The 12,590-nt window shown below is 35.7% G+C and overlaps 1 protein-coding gene across 2 annotated transcripts in view; it reads right to left on the bottom strand.

The window, feature by feature from the left end:
* LOC111504605 (uncharacterized) overlaps positions 1–12,590 on the bottom strand; it is a 346,996-nt gene that overhangs the window by 137,311 nt on the left and 197,095 nt on the right. For both annotated transcript variants that reach the window (XM_074181482.1, XM_074181483.1), the window contains exon 3: positions 400–550. In XM_074181482.1, coding sequence (XP_074037583.1) covers positions 400–550 — 151 coding nt within the window. The remainder of the gene's footprint in view (positions 1–399; positions 551–12,590) is intronic.

The following is a 12,590-nucleotide window of genomic DNA, read 5'->3' as shown; positions in this document are numbered from 1 at the left end:
TCCCGATGACAGTTACTTTTTTTTCATTTAACAGTCTTCGTATCTGTTACATATTAGAATATAGAATTAGAATATTACTACATGTTTATATGGTTTATATGGTCTCAGCAAATTCCTTCAGTTTCTCTTGACGTGTTCCGTAATCTTTAGGATCTCGTTAACTTTTTTGAAGAATATCTTTTTCTAATCGTATTCTTCTCCAACATTGGGATTAATATCATGATCAAACTCACTTCATAACGAAACGGAAATTTTAATTTGTTGTAGTTAGTTAAACCGATATTTCACGAAACTCCTTGTAATTTTTTTTTCTGAAGCAATTTCGGGAAAGTTCTTTCAGTGTTATATTGAAAAGTGAACCTATTGGTTCTAAAAAAAATTAAATTCAAAATATCTCACCTGAAAAACTCGTGGTCGTCCTTATACCACTTGACGGCATATAAATCTTCGGTGCCCATGTCGAAGTGGCAGTCAAGTTCCATACCATCACGTAGATCGGCTACCGGTGGGGCGTTCATGCTTGTCAAGCGCAGACCACTCGATTCTCCAACTGAAATTTATAAAGTGATTCTTTTACACATTTTGAGGAACGGAAAGTGTTCATGACTTTTATTTCTTTATCAATATGGTTGCACCGACGAGTACATATTTTCATCAGTAACACAGTCAAAATTAGTTAGGGGTCGAAGTTGAAACCTAATGATAATCGTCTAATATGATATAAATTGATCTCAAATCCCTGAAAAAACATTGAAACAGAGATTAGCTGAGAGATAAAAATTATATTAAGGAAAAAAACTGGATTTTACAATAAAATAAACTACAATTAACAACCACAAATACAAAAAAGAACTATTAACATGAGATGAAATTAAAAAAGTATTAACAAGAATTCAAAAATTAAAAATTAAAAAGATCCCAAACCAAGTTACTTCACGACGTTTCGATTGTAAGTATCCACAATCGTCTTTGGGTGATAACTAGACTCATTCCTCCGATATCTGACTATTTATAGGTCATTCAAGTGCTTTCACCTATCCCCTCTTCCCTCTCCCCGCTTCATCGGTTTTAGCGGAAGCTGACCGTTTGGCGGGAGTTGATCGTGTTTTCTATTTTCCCAAACCAGTGTTCCTCCTTGTGGATGATTTCAGCTTGGGCACACTTGATGTAATGTTGATGAGTTCTAACATGCTCTGCTATTTCTGATTTACGGGTTTCTCCTCTCTGTGTGTGTATCTTGTGTTCGGCAATGCGAACTTTCAATAACCTCTTAGTTCCATCGATGTATGTTTCTCCGCACTCGCAGGGTATCCAGTAAATGCAATTCTTGGACTCGCAGTTCGCGTTGGGTGGCCAGATTATCGTGAGGCTGCTACGGATGGTGTTCTCAGATCTGAAGTAGGTTCTGTTATACTTGGACCCAATCTTTGGGTTGTGATTGTGGCGGCTTCTCTTCCTTGTGGAGCTCTTGCTCTTGTGGAGCCCTTGCTCTTGTGGAGCTCTTGCTATCTTCTAGCTGAAGCCTGTTTCACCATCACATTCACAAGCACGATCTAGAAGAGTCTTGATGATTCCTCTCTTAGTCGATTGATGGTGGTTGAATTCCTGGTTCAGATACTGTTCTGTGTGAGTTGGTTTTCGATATATAGATGTTTCACATTTAGTGTCGGTCCTCTTCACTAATACGACTAAGAATGGAAATTCGTTGTGGACTTCCTTCCCCATTGTGAAAGTGATGGAAACCCAATACTAAATAAGAATATTCTAACTGAACAATGATGTTCATTGTCGTATTGACATTTTTTTGTCGTTTTTATAAACGAAAAATAACTTAACAAACCTTATCGGGTTGTTGAAATTACCATATGGCAGATAAAAAGGGATATTTCTAGAAATATCGATATTAGTGTGTTTGTATAATTGAAATCATTAAATGTTCCGCTATTTTGTAGTAGATGAAGATATCGACTTCATATTCCAGGGTTGTGAAGCATTTGTCAGGAACTTCGAAATTGTGTGTAACAAGACCCCACTTTCTATTTAATTTTTTTTTCAGATGGCGCCCAGTCGCCATCTTGAAAGTTTCATCTGTCAATTTCATTTCAAAATGTAGTATTCATGCATTAATTTCATCATCCCAAATTTCGATCTCTATCCTAATTACATAAAATACTATTATTCTCACTATAACCCTTGTTCCCACTATAATCCTACAACTCGAAACAATTGCAAATTTGGATTGAGCGAAAAGGAATATCAAAAAAGGATCTGACCAATATGGTGTTGTGTTTTTTAACATTGATCAGAAAAAAAAACGAATGGTTTTCAAAGCAAAGGATGATCTGATCATTCAATATAGTTATATCGAAGGTATTCTACTCTCCAATCAAACTTTCACTGATAGCATATCCTTAGTTAAAATTGAAATTCATCAAAATCGAATTCCTTCACAGTAGATTTTTAAAGTTACTAGGGCCAGACTATTTTAAACAGATCTCCACGGGATTACCCTATATTGGCCATATTCACAGTCACATTCTGAGCGCCACTAGTGGTTCGCTTTTGTTTTGTGCTTAAAAAGTCAAGAATCATTTGAAAATTTTCTAGAGCTGAATTTTGGGTCGATGAAGAAAACAGATTCAGGATTTTAGAACGAAATTACTTTCTTCATTTTCGTTCCATTCGAAACGTCTCTAATAAATCGCTTTCAACTGAATAACCAGAAAATCTTATTCGAAGCTATCCACCTAATCTCTGGCAAATCCTCACATCCATTATATAACCGAAGGATCGATTCGATTCGATTCGATTCGATTCGATTGATCCATTTAAGTCGCAAATTGTATCGGAAACAATAGGCTGAAGTCTAGCGAAATTCAATTATCTCCACAAGTTGAAATAATGGATACGTTGGAAACCATTATTGCTGTGCAGTCTTTAAACTGCTTTAAGCTCTGAATATTGTCGATTCAAAAAAACCAGACGAATTGAGGAACTTCAACTTCGGTTGGAAAGTTTTGTGACTGATTCGATGTAAGTTTTGCTAGAAAACGGCATAGTTTTATTGAAGAGTCACCGACTTGTTCAGTGCATGGATATTCTGAAGCAAACGACGCATATAGGAAGGAGTAAAGTTGTTATCCAGATGGACAAAACTCAATTCCATGAAATGTAGTAAAACATGTACTGACTTATACTGACAGTTATGAAAAATTGTAGTGAATCAAGTAATGACTTTTTTCTGATTGAATCAGATTGAAAACCAGTATGAACTTGTCCAGTGAGTTCATTTTTTCCGTATTGAATTAAACTGTTGACTCCAGTGTTACCTATTTGAAAAAGATCAGAAGAGATAAGATATGTCTTCTATATAGTAACATGAAATTATTTATCAGTATATAAAAACTGTTTTCATGTGTCTAAGTGAGTAGACGTGTATTTCACGGTACGGCATGAGAATAAATTTGCAGCAATACCAGCAGAAATAGTTTTTGCAGTGAATACAAGCCTATTGACAATACTTCAGTTACTCTCGTTATCAAATCAGTTGGTGTAGAAGAACCTGCAGTAAGTAAATCCATTTTTTCATAATGAGTGTTAGAAATAGAAAGGGCAAAGACGAACTGCAGACAACTATCAAAAACCTGGTAACTAAGCTTTGGAGTTCCGAAGAATCTATTGGTAGCATCAAGGTAACAATATCTGAGGAAATTACTGAAAAGTTCAGCAAAGAAATTGAAAGTCTGAAACAAAACAATAAACAACTATTGTTTAGACTACAAGATCAAGACGAACTGATGGAAAATTTCAATCATAAATTGGAGATACATGAGTAGTTATACAAAAGCAAAAACGATTCATGATGTGAAAAAGGAAGAAAAAGAGGACTATAGTGCGAATATCATGAAAATAAAAACAAAAATAATGAAACTGACAAATTACTAAAACTGATATTGACCAGTGCTATAGAATTGGAACACCAATAGCAAACAAAAATTGTGTAGTATTCTTGAGGTTCCGAAAATCCTTCAACAAAAACCTCATATATGAAAATAAAATAATGTTAAAGAGAACTGGCATGGATGTGAAAGAAGACCTTACCAATGAACGGCTCTTACCAAAGTAGGAAAAAATGGACGAGTATGGACAAACTTTGGAAGAGTATTCATCAAGCTCAATAATGAAGAACAAATTCGTAGGAATACCGAGAAAGGAATAGCAAATTCGCATTCTTTCTATTCATAACATTTTTCCACAAATGTTCACGTTCTTCATATCATTAAATTGATTCAATATTATCTGAGATACCCACATTCTGCAAACAACCTTACTGATATGTCACACCTGTGCAATTGAGCTTCACCCAAGCTCTCTATTTAATCTTTATATTTTTTGGTTCATTTATCAATAAGAAATCTCTACTTTTTTTTGTGAATATAAAATATCTGCGGTAAGTAATCATAATTTATATTTGTTTTCATCACTTTGGTTCTGGTTGAATACTATAAATATGAAAACATTGAAAATAGCTAGTAAGATCTTTGGTAACCTCTATGAATGATGGCAAACTGTTGACATATGATCAGTCTTTTGATCTAGCATATCAATTTGCGAATCCTGGCTTAGCAATGAAATAACTGTTACACTTTTCAATATGCACGGATATCTGTTTAAAATCTGTTTGAAATATGTTTTTCTGTTAACCAGCTGTCGCATCCCTACGAACGACAACCCTCAGAAGTCGAAACTTGTGGTGTGTATCTGAAAAAAAACTTCTGTGCATCATCTGCACATCTTTGTAGAGTATTAGTCACTTTTTTCTTTTGTTTATAAGTTTTCCATATCCTTGTATAATGATATAGTAGTCAGCGGCGGCTCATCAGAGGAGGCAAGGGAGGCTTAGCCTCCCCATAAAATTTGAGGCTATTCATCGCAATAAATTGATAGATATTGACAAATAATTGATTATTTTTTTCTAAAAATGCTTGGGTATCATTCATCATTACTTTACCATTAATTTTCAATATAAATACATAATATGCCCGAAAAAACACTATCACTCACTACGTAGTACGTACCACACTGTATCCTGCATCAACAAAACTCGCACGTGCCGCCCATGAACGAATAACGAATAAATCATCAACCGAAATAATAAATGCTATACGTTGCAAGGGAGTCAAGCCTGCGACCGTTTAAAAAAACACAGGCTCCACGAGACCAATCCAACCATCGACATACGTTCCGATTTGTAATTTTAGTTGGAGAAATTATAGCGTTAGAGGAGGCTATCCTCCAGTTGGTCTCCGTTAGTGTACGACTGCGTTTGTTTTTTATGTAATTATTCGGACGGGATGCCGGGACGGACCGGGACTGAAAAATATTTCAGTAAATCGTTTTAGTGTTTCTTGATAATATTTGTTATTTGTGTATAAAACAGGTAGTATTGTATTATAGCAGTGCTTTTTGGTAATATTTTTAATGTGTTTTTGAAGTGTTTTCTTTTTGGTAAGTTTTTTTTTCATTTATCATGGATAAGTTGGACGAAATTAAAAAATCTAACGATATAGTCGATTGGTTGCTAACAAATAAGTTTAAGTCTTTATCTTATAATGATGAATTTTACATTATTAAAACTCTGGGAAGGTCTCAACCAAATTTGATTTCAATTAAAGCGTCAGATAATCGACAAAATCGAGGATTTAATATTAGTTGGTACGATAAATGCGATTAGTTAACCGGCTCCATTATACAAGAAAATTTTTTTTGTTGGCCCTGTGTTTTATTTTCCGTACAAACCGAATACCAAACGTTATCTAAAATAGGATACTTCGATTTAAAAAATTTACCTCGTTCTACACAAAGACATTTTAAATCTCAGGATCATATATTTTCGTATTGTAAATTGAAATTGTTTAGCAAACAAAATATAGCAACAGCTTCAGATACAGCCCAAAAAGAGGCCATAATTTCTTTTAATAATCAGGTTAGGGAAAATCGATCGAATTTAAAAAGACTTATCGATATTACAATTTATTTGGGTTCCCAAGAATTAGCTTTTCGCGGACACGATGAAACCGAAGATTCGATTAATCGCGGCCATTACTTTCAATGTTATGGGGCAAATATGATTCACAATTTGAACTTTTTTAAATGGTCGCGTTTTTTCGGGCACCTCAAAAACCATCCAAAATGAGCTTATAAACAGTGTGGCATATATTATTAGGGAAAATATAAGCAAGGAGATTGAAAGTGTTTCTTTTTTTGCATGGGAATTTGATAAAACTAGTGATATTACCTGTACATCACAACTTTCAATCGTTTTTAGTAATTTTCAACAAAACTGTTATATTAGAAGAGAAAAGTGTTATTTATTGACTAAAAAGAGTTCATTTATATTAAATAACCTCTTTTTCTTGTTTTTGTTTTTTACAATACACAATTGTATTTTGCTTTAAATAGGTGCGTAACCTCAAAAAATGTTCGCGCCTCCGGCGGCCTTCTCTGTGTGTATATAGGCTTTATGACTTCAGCCTCCCCTGTTCTCCAATGCACGAGCCGTCACTGATAGTAGTGGAAAGCTAACAAAATTTTGTTCGAAAACTAAATAAAAATTTTATTGATGGTCAGTGGTGTGATACTTCATATGAATTTGCCTGTATAATTCATAAAATGGGTCCCAATTAATTCATGCCTTTCGAAATTTTTACAAATAATCCTGCTATACCCTCATATTTCTTTCACTCCAATTCAATTCAGTCAAACGGCACTCTGAAAACTTGTCAGAATGTTCATGTACCGAAAATCTCAAACGTACTATAGTATTTTTTCAACTTCTCCAAAAAGCTTTTTTTCTTTGAACGTGACCACATTCATTTCCTAAGCTGAAATGAAATATATACCTGAAGTTCTATCGACAACTTGGAAGACTCCTCTTAATTGGACTTCTTCACTGCCCCATTTCTGGCAATCTATTTAGTTGGACTCAATCTAGTGGAATTGACAGGGAAGTGAAAAAACTCACGAACTCTCGTGAGTATACTCCAATAATGAATTTCGTAATGGCCTCAAAGAGAAATTGAATTCTTTCTTGGAATTTAATGTTGCCCGTCGAATGGACAGCAAAGAATCTACAGAGGAACTGAATGAAACAAATTTCGGATATTAGTATTTCGGTGCCTAGTGAATAACTGAAAATGAATAAAGGAAAAATTGTTTTGAAAATAATTTGAAAACAAAAACAGTGAATTTGAGTGTGACAATGAAAACAATGGTCAATTTTAAAAAGGCACCACTCATAACATTGAACCAAATACTGATTCTGTATCGAATAGTTTGTGCAGGTATTGAAACATATCTGGAAACATGTTGCCGAAAATATATTGAAGTTCAATGAAAAAATGAACTTTTCCGAATTGAGTAGACACATATTAGCTCCATATCTCAATGAATGATTATTCTACTGTGTCGTTGAGCGTTTTCAAGGAAATTTTTCTCCACATTTCAAATTGAACCAAAACGCTGCCGAAACAGCCCAAAAAATTACCCAGGCATTTGCCAATGATAATGTTTTCGAACTTATTTTTGGAAGTCGGTTTTCAAAATTTCGTTTTGGAGATTTCTGCCTCGAAGATGAGCCCCGTAGCCCAGGACAACGATTTGAGGACCCTGGTGAAGGCTGACCCATCACAAACGGTGTATGGGATGACGGAAGAACTGGACAGTAGCTCTCATGCGGTATTTGATGGTTGAATACATTTTGGAAAGGTCAAACAGCTCGAAAAGTTGGTGCTCCACATTCAAACGATCGACAGAAGTTGTCGCGTTTCAAAGTCTGTTCTTTTTTGCTTTTGCGCAACCGAAACGATCGTTTTTTGATCGTATCGTCACATATGATGAAAAGTAGATCTTCTACGACAACTGGAGACGTTCCCAGCCACTTCTCAAAGGCAACAACGCACCAAAACTATACTTACTATATAATAATAATAATAATCGTCTTTATTATTTTCAAAAAATATATTTAAAAAACAAGATTGAGGAAATACATCAACACAAAATTTTTGAAAATGAAGGGCGAAGTTCAGTTCAGTTCCTGAATAAATTCAACAACTGAACTATTAAAAGTACCTCTCTATTGAATTTTCTTTAAATGAAACAAAAACAAAGAAAAATATACAAATTTGTCCACAATACAAGTAAGTCTTTAGAAGTAGGAGCAAAACGAAGTGAAGTTCTGAAATCATATCACTGACGGGTATTGAATGAATGGGTAAATAGATTATACTTGAATTTTTGGAAGCCAGCTGTGCGTAATTTGTGGGGAAGGTCATTCATCACATGGCATATTTGATAACTGAAACACCTGCGGAAAAATTCAGTTTTGAAAGAAGGTGGAGTAAGGTGCTAGTGAGATTCACTTTAACTTTCTGGAACCGGGCCAAACAGCAGAGCCCTATTATGAGAAAATCGACGAAATGTACCAGAAATTGCGTCAACAGCAGGAGACATTGATCAACAGACAAGGTCCTATCCTAATCCACGACAACGCCCGTCCGCACGTTTCACAAATTCCATTCTCCCATCGAATAATTCACCATTGAGATGGAGGTTAATATCTCAATAGATACATGAATTTCACTAGTTCGGACTTCCATTGTCTACTATATAAAATGATTTGAAATCCCTGAAACAAGTAAAAAAGTAAAGAACGCTACTGTGGTAATGAATACGGTTCTCTACGAACAGAAGATCGAAGAGGTTCTGCAGAAGGGACGATACACAAAGATCGTACGGGACCCTACTGCATCAATCGAAAGGAAGTTGTACCAGATTTTGAAAAAACACCAAGTCTATTTTTCGGACAAGAAAAGATCATGGCTAACACCGCACCACAAGTGGGCCCCCTCACTTGTATGGTCTACCCAAAATCCACAAGAAGGACGTTCCGCTTAGACCGATCATCAGCTCCAGAGATTCGGCTACTCAAAACTTGTCTAGATTTTTACTTCCCTTAATACAACCATTACAAGGAAAAACATCGTCTTTCGTGAAGAATTCAAGGCATTTTGTCGAACTACTAGGGTCAATTGAGGTTACACAGGAAGATCAACTAATTAGTTTCGACGTGGAAAGCCTTTACACCAACGTTCCGGTCGAAGAAGCACTCCAAATCATACAGAGAAAGCTATCCGAAGACGGGAACCTGAAAGAGAGAACGAATCTACCTATAGAAGTAATTATGGAATTACTAGGATGCTGTGTACGAAACTGTTATTTCCAACTGAAGGACGAATTCTTTACACAAGATGAGGGACTGCCAATGGGATCGCCACTTTCACCAGTCATAGCCAACATATATATGGAGTGGTTTGAAACTCTGGCCATTGAAGAAGCCCACAAGAAACCTCGAGTCTGGTTGAGATATGTTGACGACACCTTCATAATATGGAACCATGGGAATACTGGACTAGACGCCTTTCTGAAACACATCAACAGCGTGAGACCTTCCATCACTTTCACAATGGAGAAGGAAATCCACAATGAATTGCCATTCTTAGACGTTTTGGTGAAGAGGACCGACACTAAGTGGGAAACATCTGTATACCGAAAACCCACTCATACGGGACAGTATCTGAACCACGAATCCAACCACCATCAATCGACAAAAAGAGGAATCATCAAGACTCTATTAGACCGTGCTTTTGAGCTCTTTAATACAAAGGAAGGTCTCGAGAAGGAACTAGACATCATCAAAAATGATCTTCAGCGGAATGGATACTCCAAAGCGATGGTAGAAAAGACTTTGGCTAAAAGACAGCAGGAGTCTCGCAAGGAAGAGAAGCCGTCACAACCAGTGCTTGCACTTCCCTACATCAGAGGATTATCGGAGAGGATAAGAAGAATTGGTTCCAAGTACACCATTAGAACCTGTTTCAGATCCGGTAACACTATCCGTAGCAGCCTCACGAAAACCAGGCCCCCAAACGCGGACTGCGATTCCAAGAATTGCATTCACCGGATACCCTGTGAGTGCGGAAAATCCTCTATTAGTGAAACTAAGAGGCCATTGAATGTTCGCATTGCCGAGCACAAGAAGCACACACAGCGAGGAGAAACCAGCAAATCAGGAATAGCAGACCATGTTTGGACCCATCAACACAACATCGAGTGGTCCCAAGCTGAGATCTTGCACAGAGAGGAACATTGGTTCAGGAGAAAATTTAAGGAAGCCGCATACATGTTGTCCAACAACGTATTCAGCCAGGCCAGCGTAGATATACGAAACATATGGAAACCCATCATCAAACGAAAAATGACCAACTCCCGCCAAAACGGTCATCTCTCACGGAATCAGTGAAGCGGAAAATGGAAAGCAGAGAAAGTGAAAGTATTTCAACGACCTATAAAATAGTCATCTCTCGGAGGAATCAGTCCAGTCATCACCCGAAGACGATTGTAGATACCAACAATCGAAACGTCGTGAACTAACGTGACTTGGAATCTCTACACTTTTTTATTTTTTCATTATTTTCTTTTTTCTCCCTTTAATTTTTATTTATTCAATTATTATATTTTTACTTGTAGGTTATTTCACTATCATTTCATTTCAGGTTTATTGTTGCTTAAAATAATTGTTATTTTCAACTATTCTTTTTTAATTATTTTTTTTTACTTGTTTCAGGGATTTCAAATCATTTTATATATTAGACAATGGAAGTCCGAACTAGTGAAATTCATCACGAAACATTGTCAATCACCTTCAAACAAATCTCAATACATTTTATGAAGTCGACTATTGCTATGATTATCAATTTTCCATAAGCCATCTCACTCGCATTTTGTCATACATAGTTCATCGATACATCCACATCAGTATCCTTCACATATTATATTCACCTTCTCAAGAAATGAGCAAGCTAGGTATAAGTTCTGTTCAACTACAAAAATCGATAGGCAGTTTCATAGGAGTGATATATTTATGGCAAAAATTTGACCTCGTTAGTCCTTAGCTCACTTTCGACTTTTGACAGTTGTCGTTTGTGGCGGGGCGACAGCTGGTTAACGGAAAAAGAAATTTTAACAGATTTTAACAAATTAACAGATTGAAATGAAATACATTTTTGACAGTTTGAATATATGACCTCTTTGATATATGGCATCTCAATCCTGAAAATACATAACCACTGGCGACAAGAAGTGTAACAATTCAAAATAATTGTAGAACACACGAGTCGAAAGTGAAATGGCGAATCCATAATATTATGGAGAAATTCAGGAATTTAGTGCCCAAGATAGCGATTGCGGTAGTTACAAGTAAAGCGACGTCTCGATAATTATTCCTGAGGGAACTCAAATCACTATGACGACAAGCAGAAAGTTATATTATTGAATGGTTTATATAAAGACGCTTATGAGCTTGTTTCTCCCAAAGTTACCGGAAAATAGAACATACAAGGAACTTATTGAATTATTCAACAAATATTTCGAAGCGATGGAGTCATGGTTTCCACTAAGATCAACATTTTTGTCTTTTAAATACACCCACGAAATTGCGAATGCGGCTTTGATTTGTGAGTTTGAGAAAACTGTGGTTGATATAATCCTACGTGATAGATTTGTCAATTGCTTCAATAAAGGGCCAGTTCAGTCTGAACCGTTTGAAAAAGTATTCTACTTTTTCTGATGTATTGGAAACGGCAGTAGGAAATGGCAGTGTTGAAAAATGCCTGTAGATGAGTATGTACAAGCGCATTCACCCATCAACCAGACATATCATATCCGATTATTATCAACCTGGTTTCAAAAATTTCAAGTCCACTTTTAGTAACTTGGCTATTTTTGATCGATATGTATTGGAAACTATGGATCGAAGAGGACAGGTTGATGCGATATACATCGATTTTCGAAGCCTTTCGATTGAATTAGTCATACAAGTCTCATTCATGAAATTTCTGGTATGCGCTTCTATGAATTCTTTCTTCAGCTTTAGAAATCGAAACCAAACTATAACGGTTTCTCTCTAGATAATTATAATATTATCACTTCCAGTACTATTTGAAAATTATTTTATATCTTAATTTTCTATATTTCAGCGACATGAGTTCAAAATTAGAAAATGGGACCCATCATCTTTTTTAAATATCAAATCGAATCTCAAATATTTTACCATCAACGCTAGTATTTCCCAGGGATACATATTGTCTCCAACCTTTCTTTTAATTGTATGTATTGGCTGAAGGGTCATTATTATATATCATTCCAAGTATGTATGTAAATCAGTAATGTTCATTGATGGATAAACATTATTCGGGAAATGAATAGTTTTCTTTTTCCTCGAACGTACATATCACTATTGCAAGAGTTTTTGTGGCATTGAATTGAACCTGGTTACTTTCACACCAATTCGAAATAACTTCTAGTTCTTCATTAAGAGACAAATGTGCTGTCGTCAGCAAAGCAAAATATTGGATTTTAGTTTGAAGGTGATTGACAATGTTTCGTGATGAATTTCACTAGTTCGGACTTCCATTGTCTACTATATAAACCAACCAGTGCTTGCACTTCCCTACATCAGAGGAGTATCGGAG

Source organism: Leptinotarsa decemlineata, unplaced genomic scaffold (assembly GCF_025532065.1).
Source record: "Leptinotarsa decemlineata unplaced genomic scaffold, Ldec_3_MD MMD2_tig00026314_RagTag_RagTag, whole genome shotgun sequence".
NCBI classification, from domain to species: Eukaryota; Metazoa; Arthropoda; class Insecta; order Coleoptera; family Chrysomelidae; genus Leptinotarsa; species Leptinotarsa decemlineata.
This window is presented reverse-complemented; position numbering and strand designations above follow the sequence as displayed.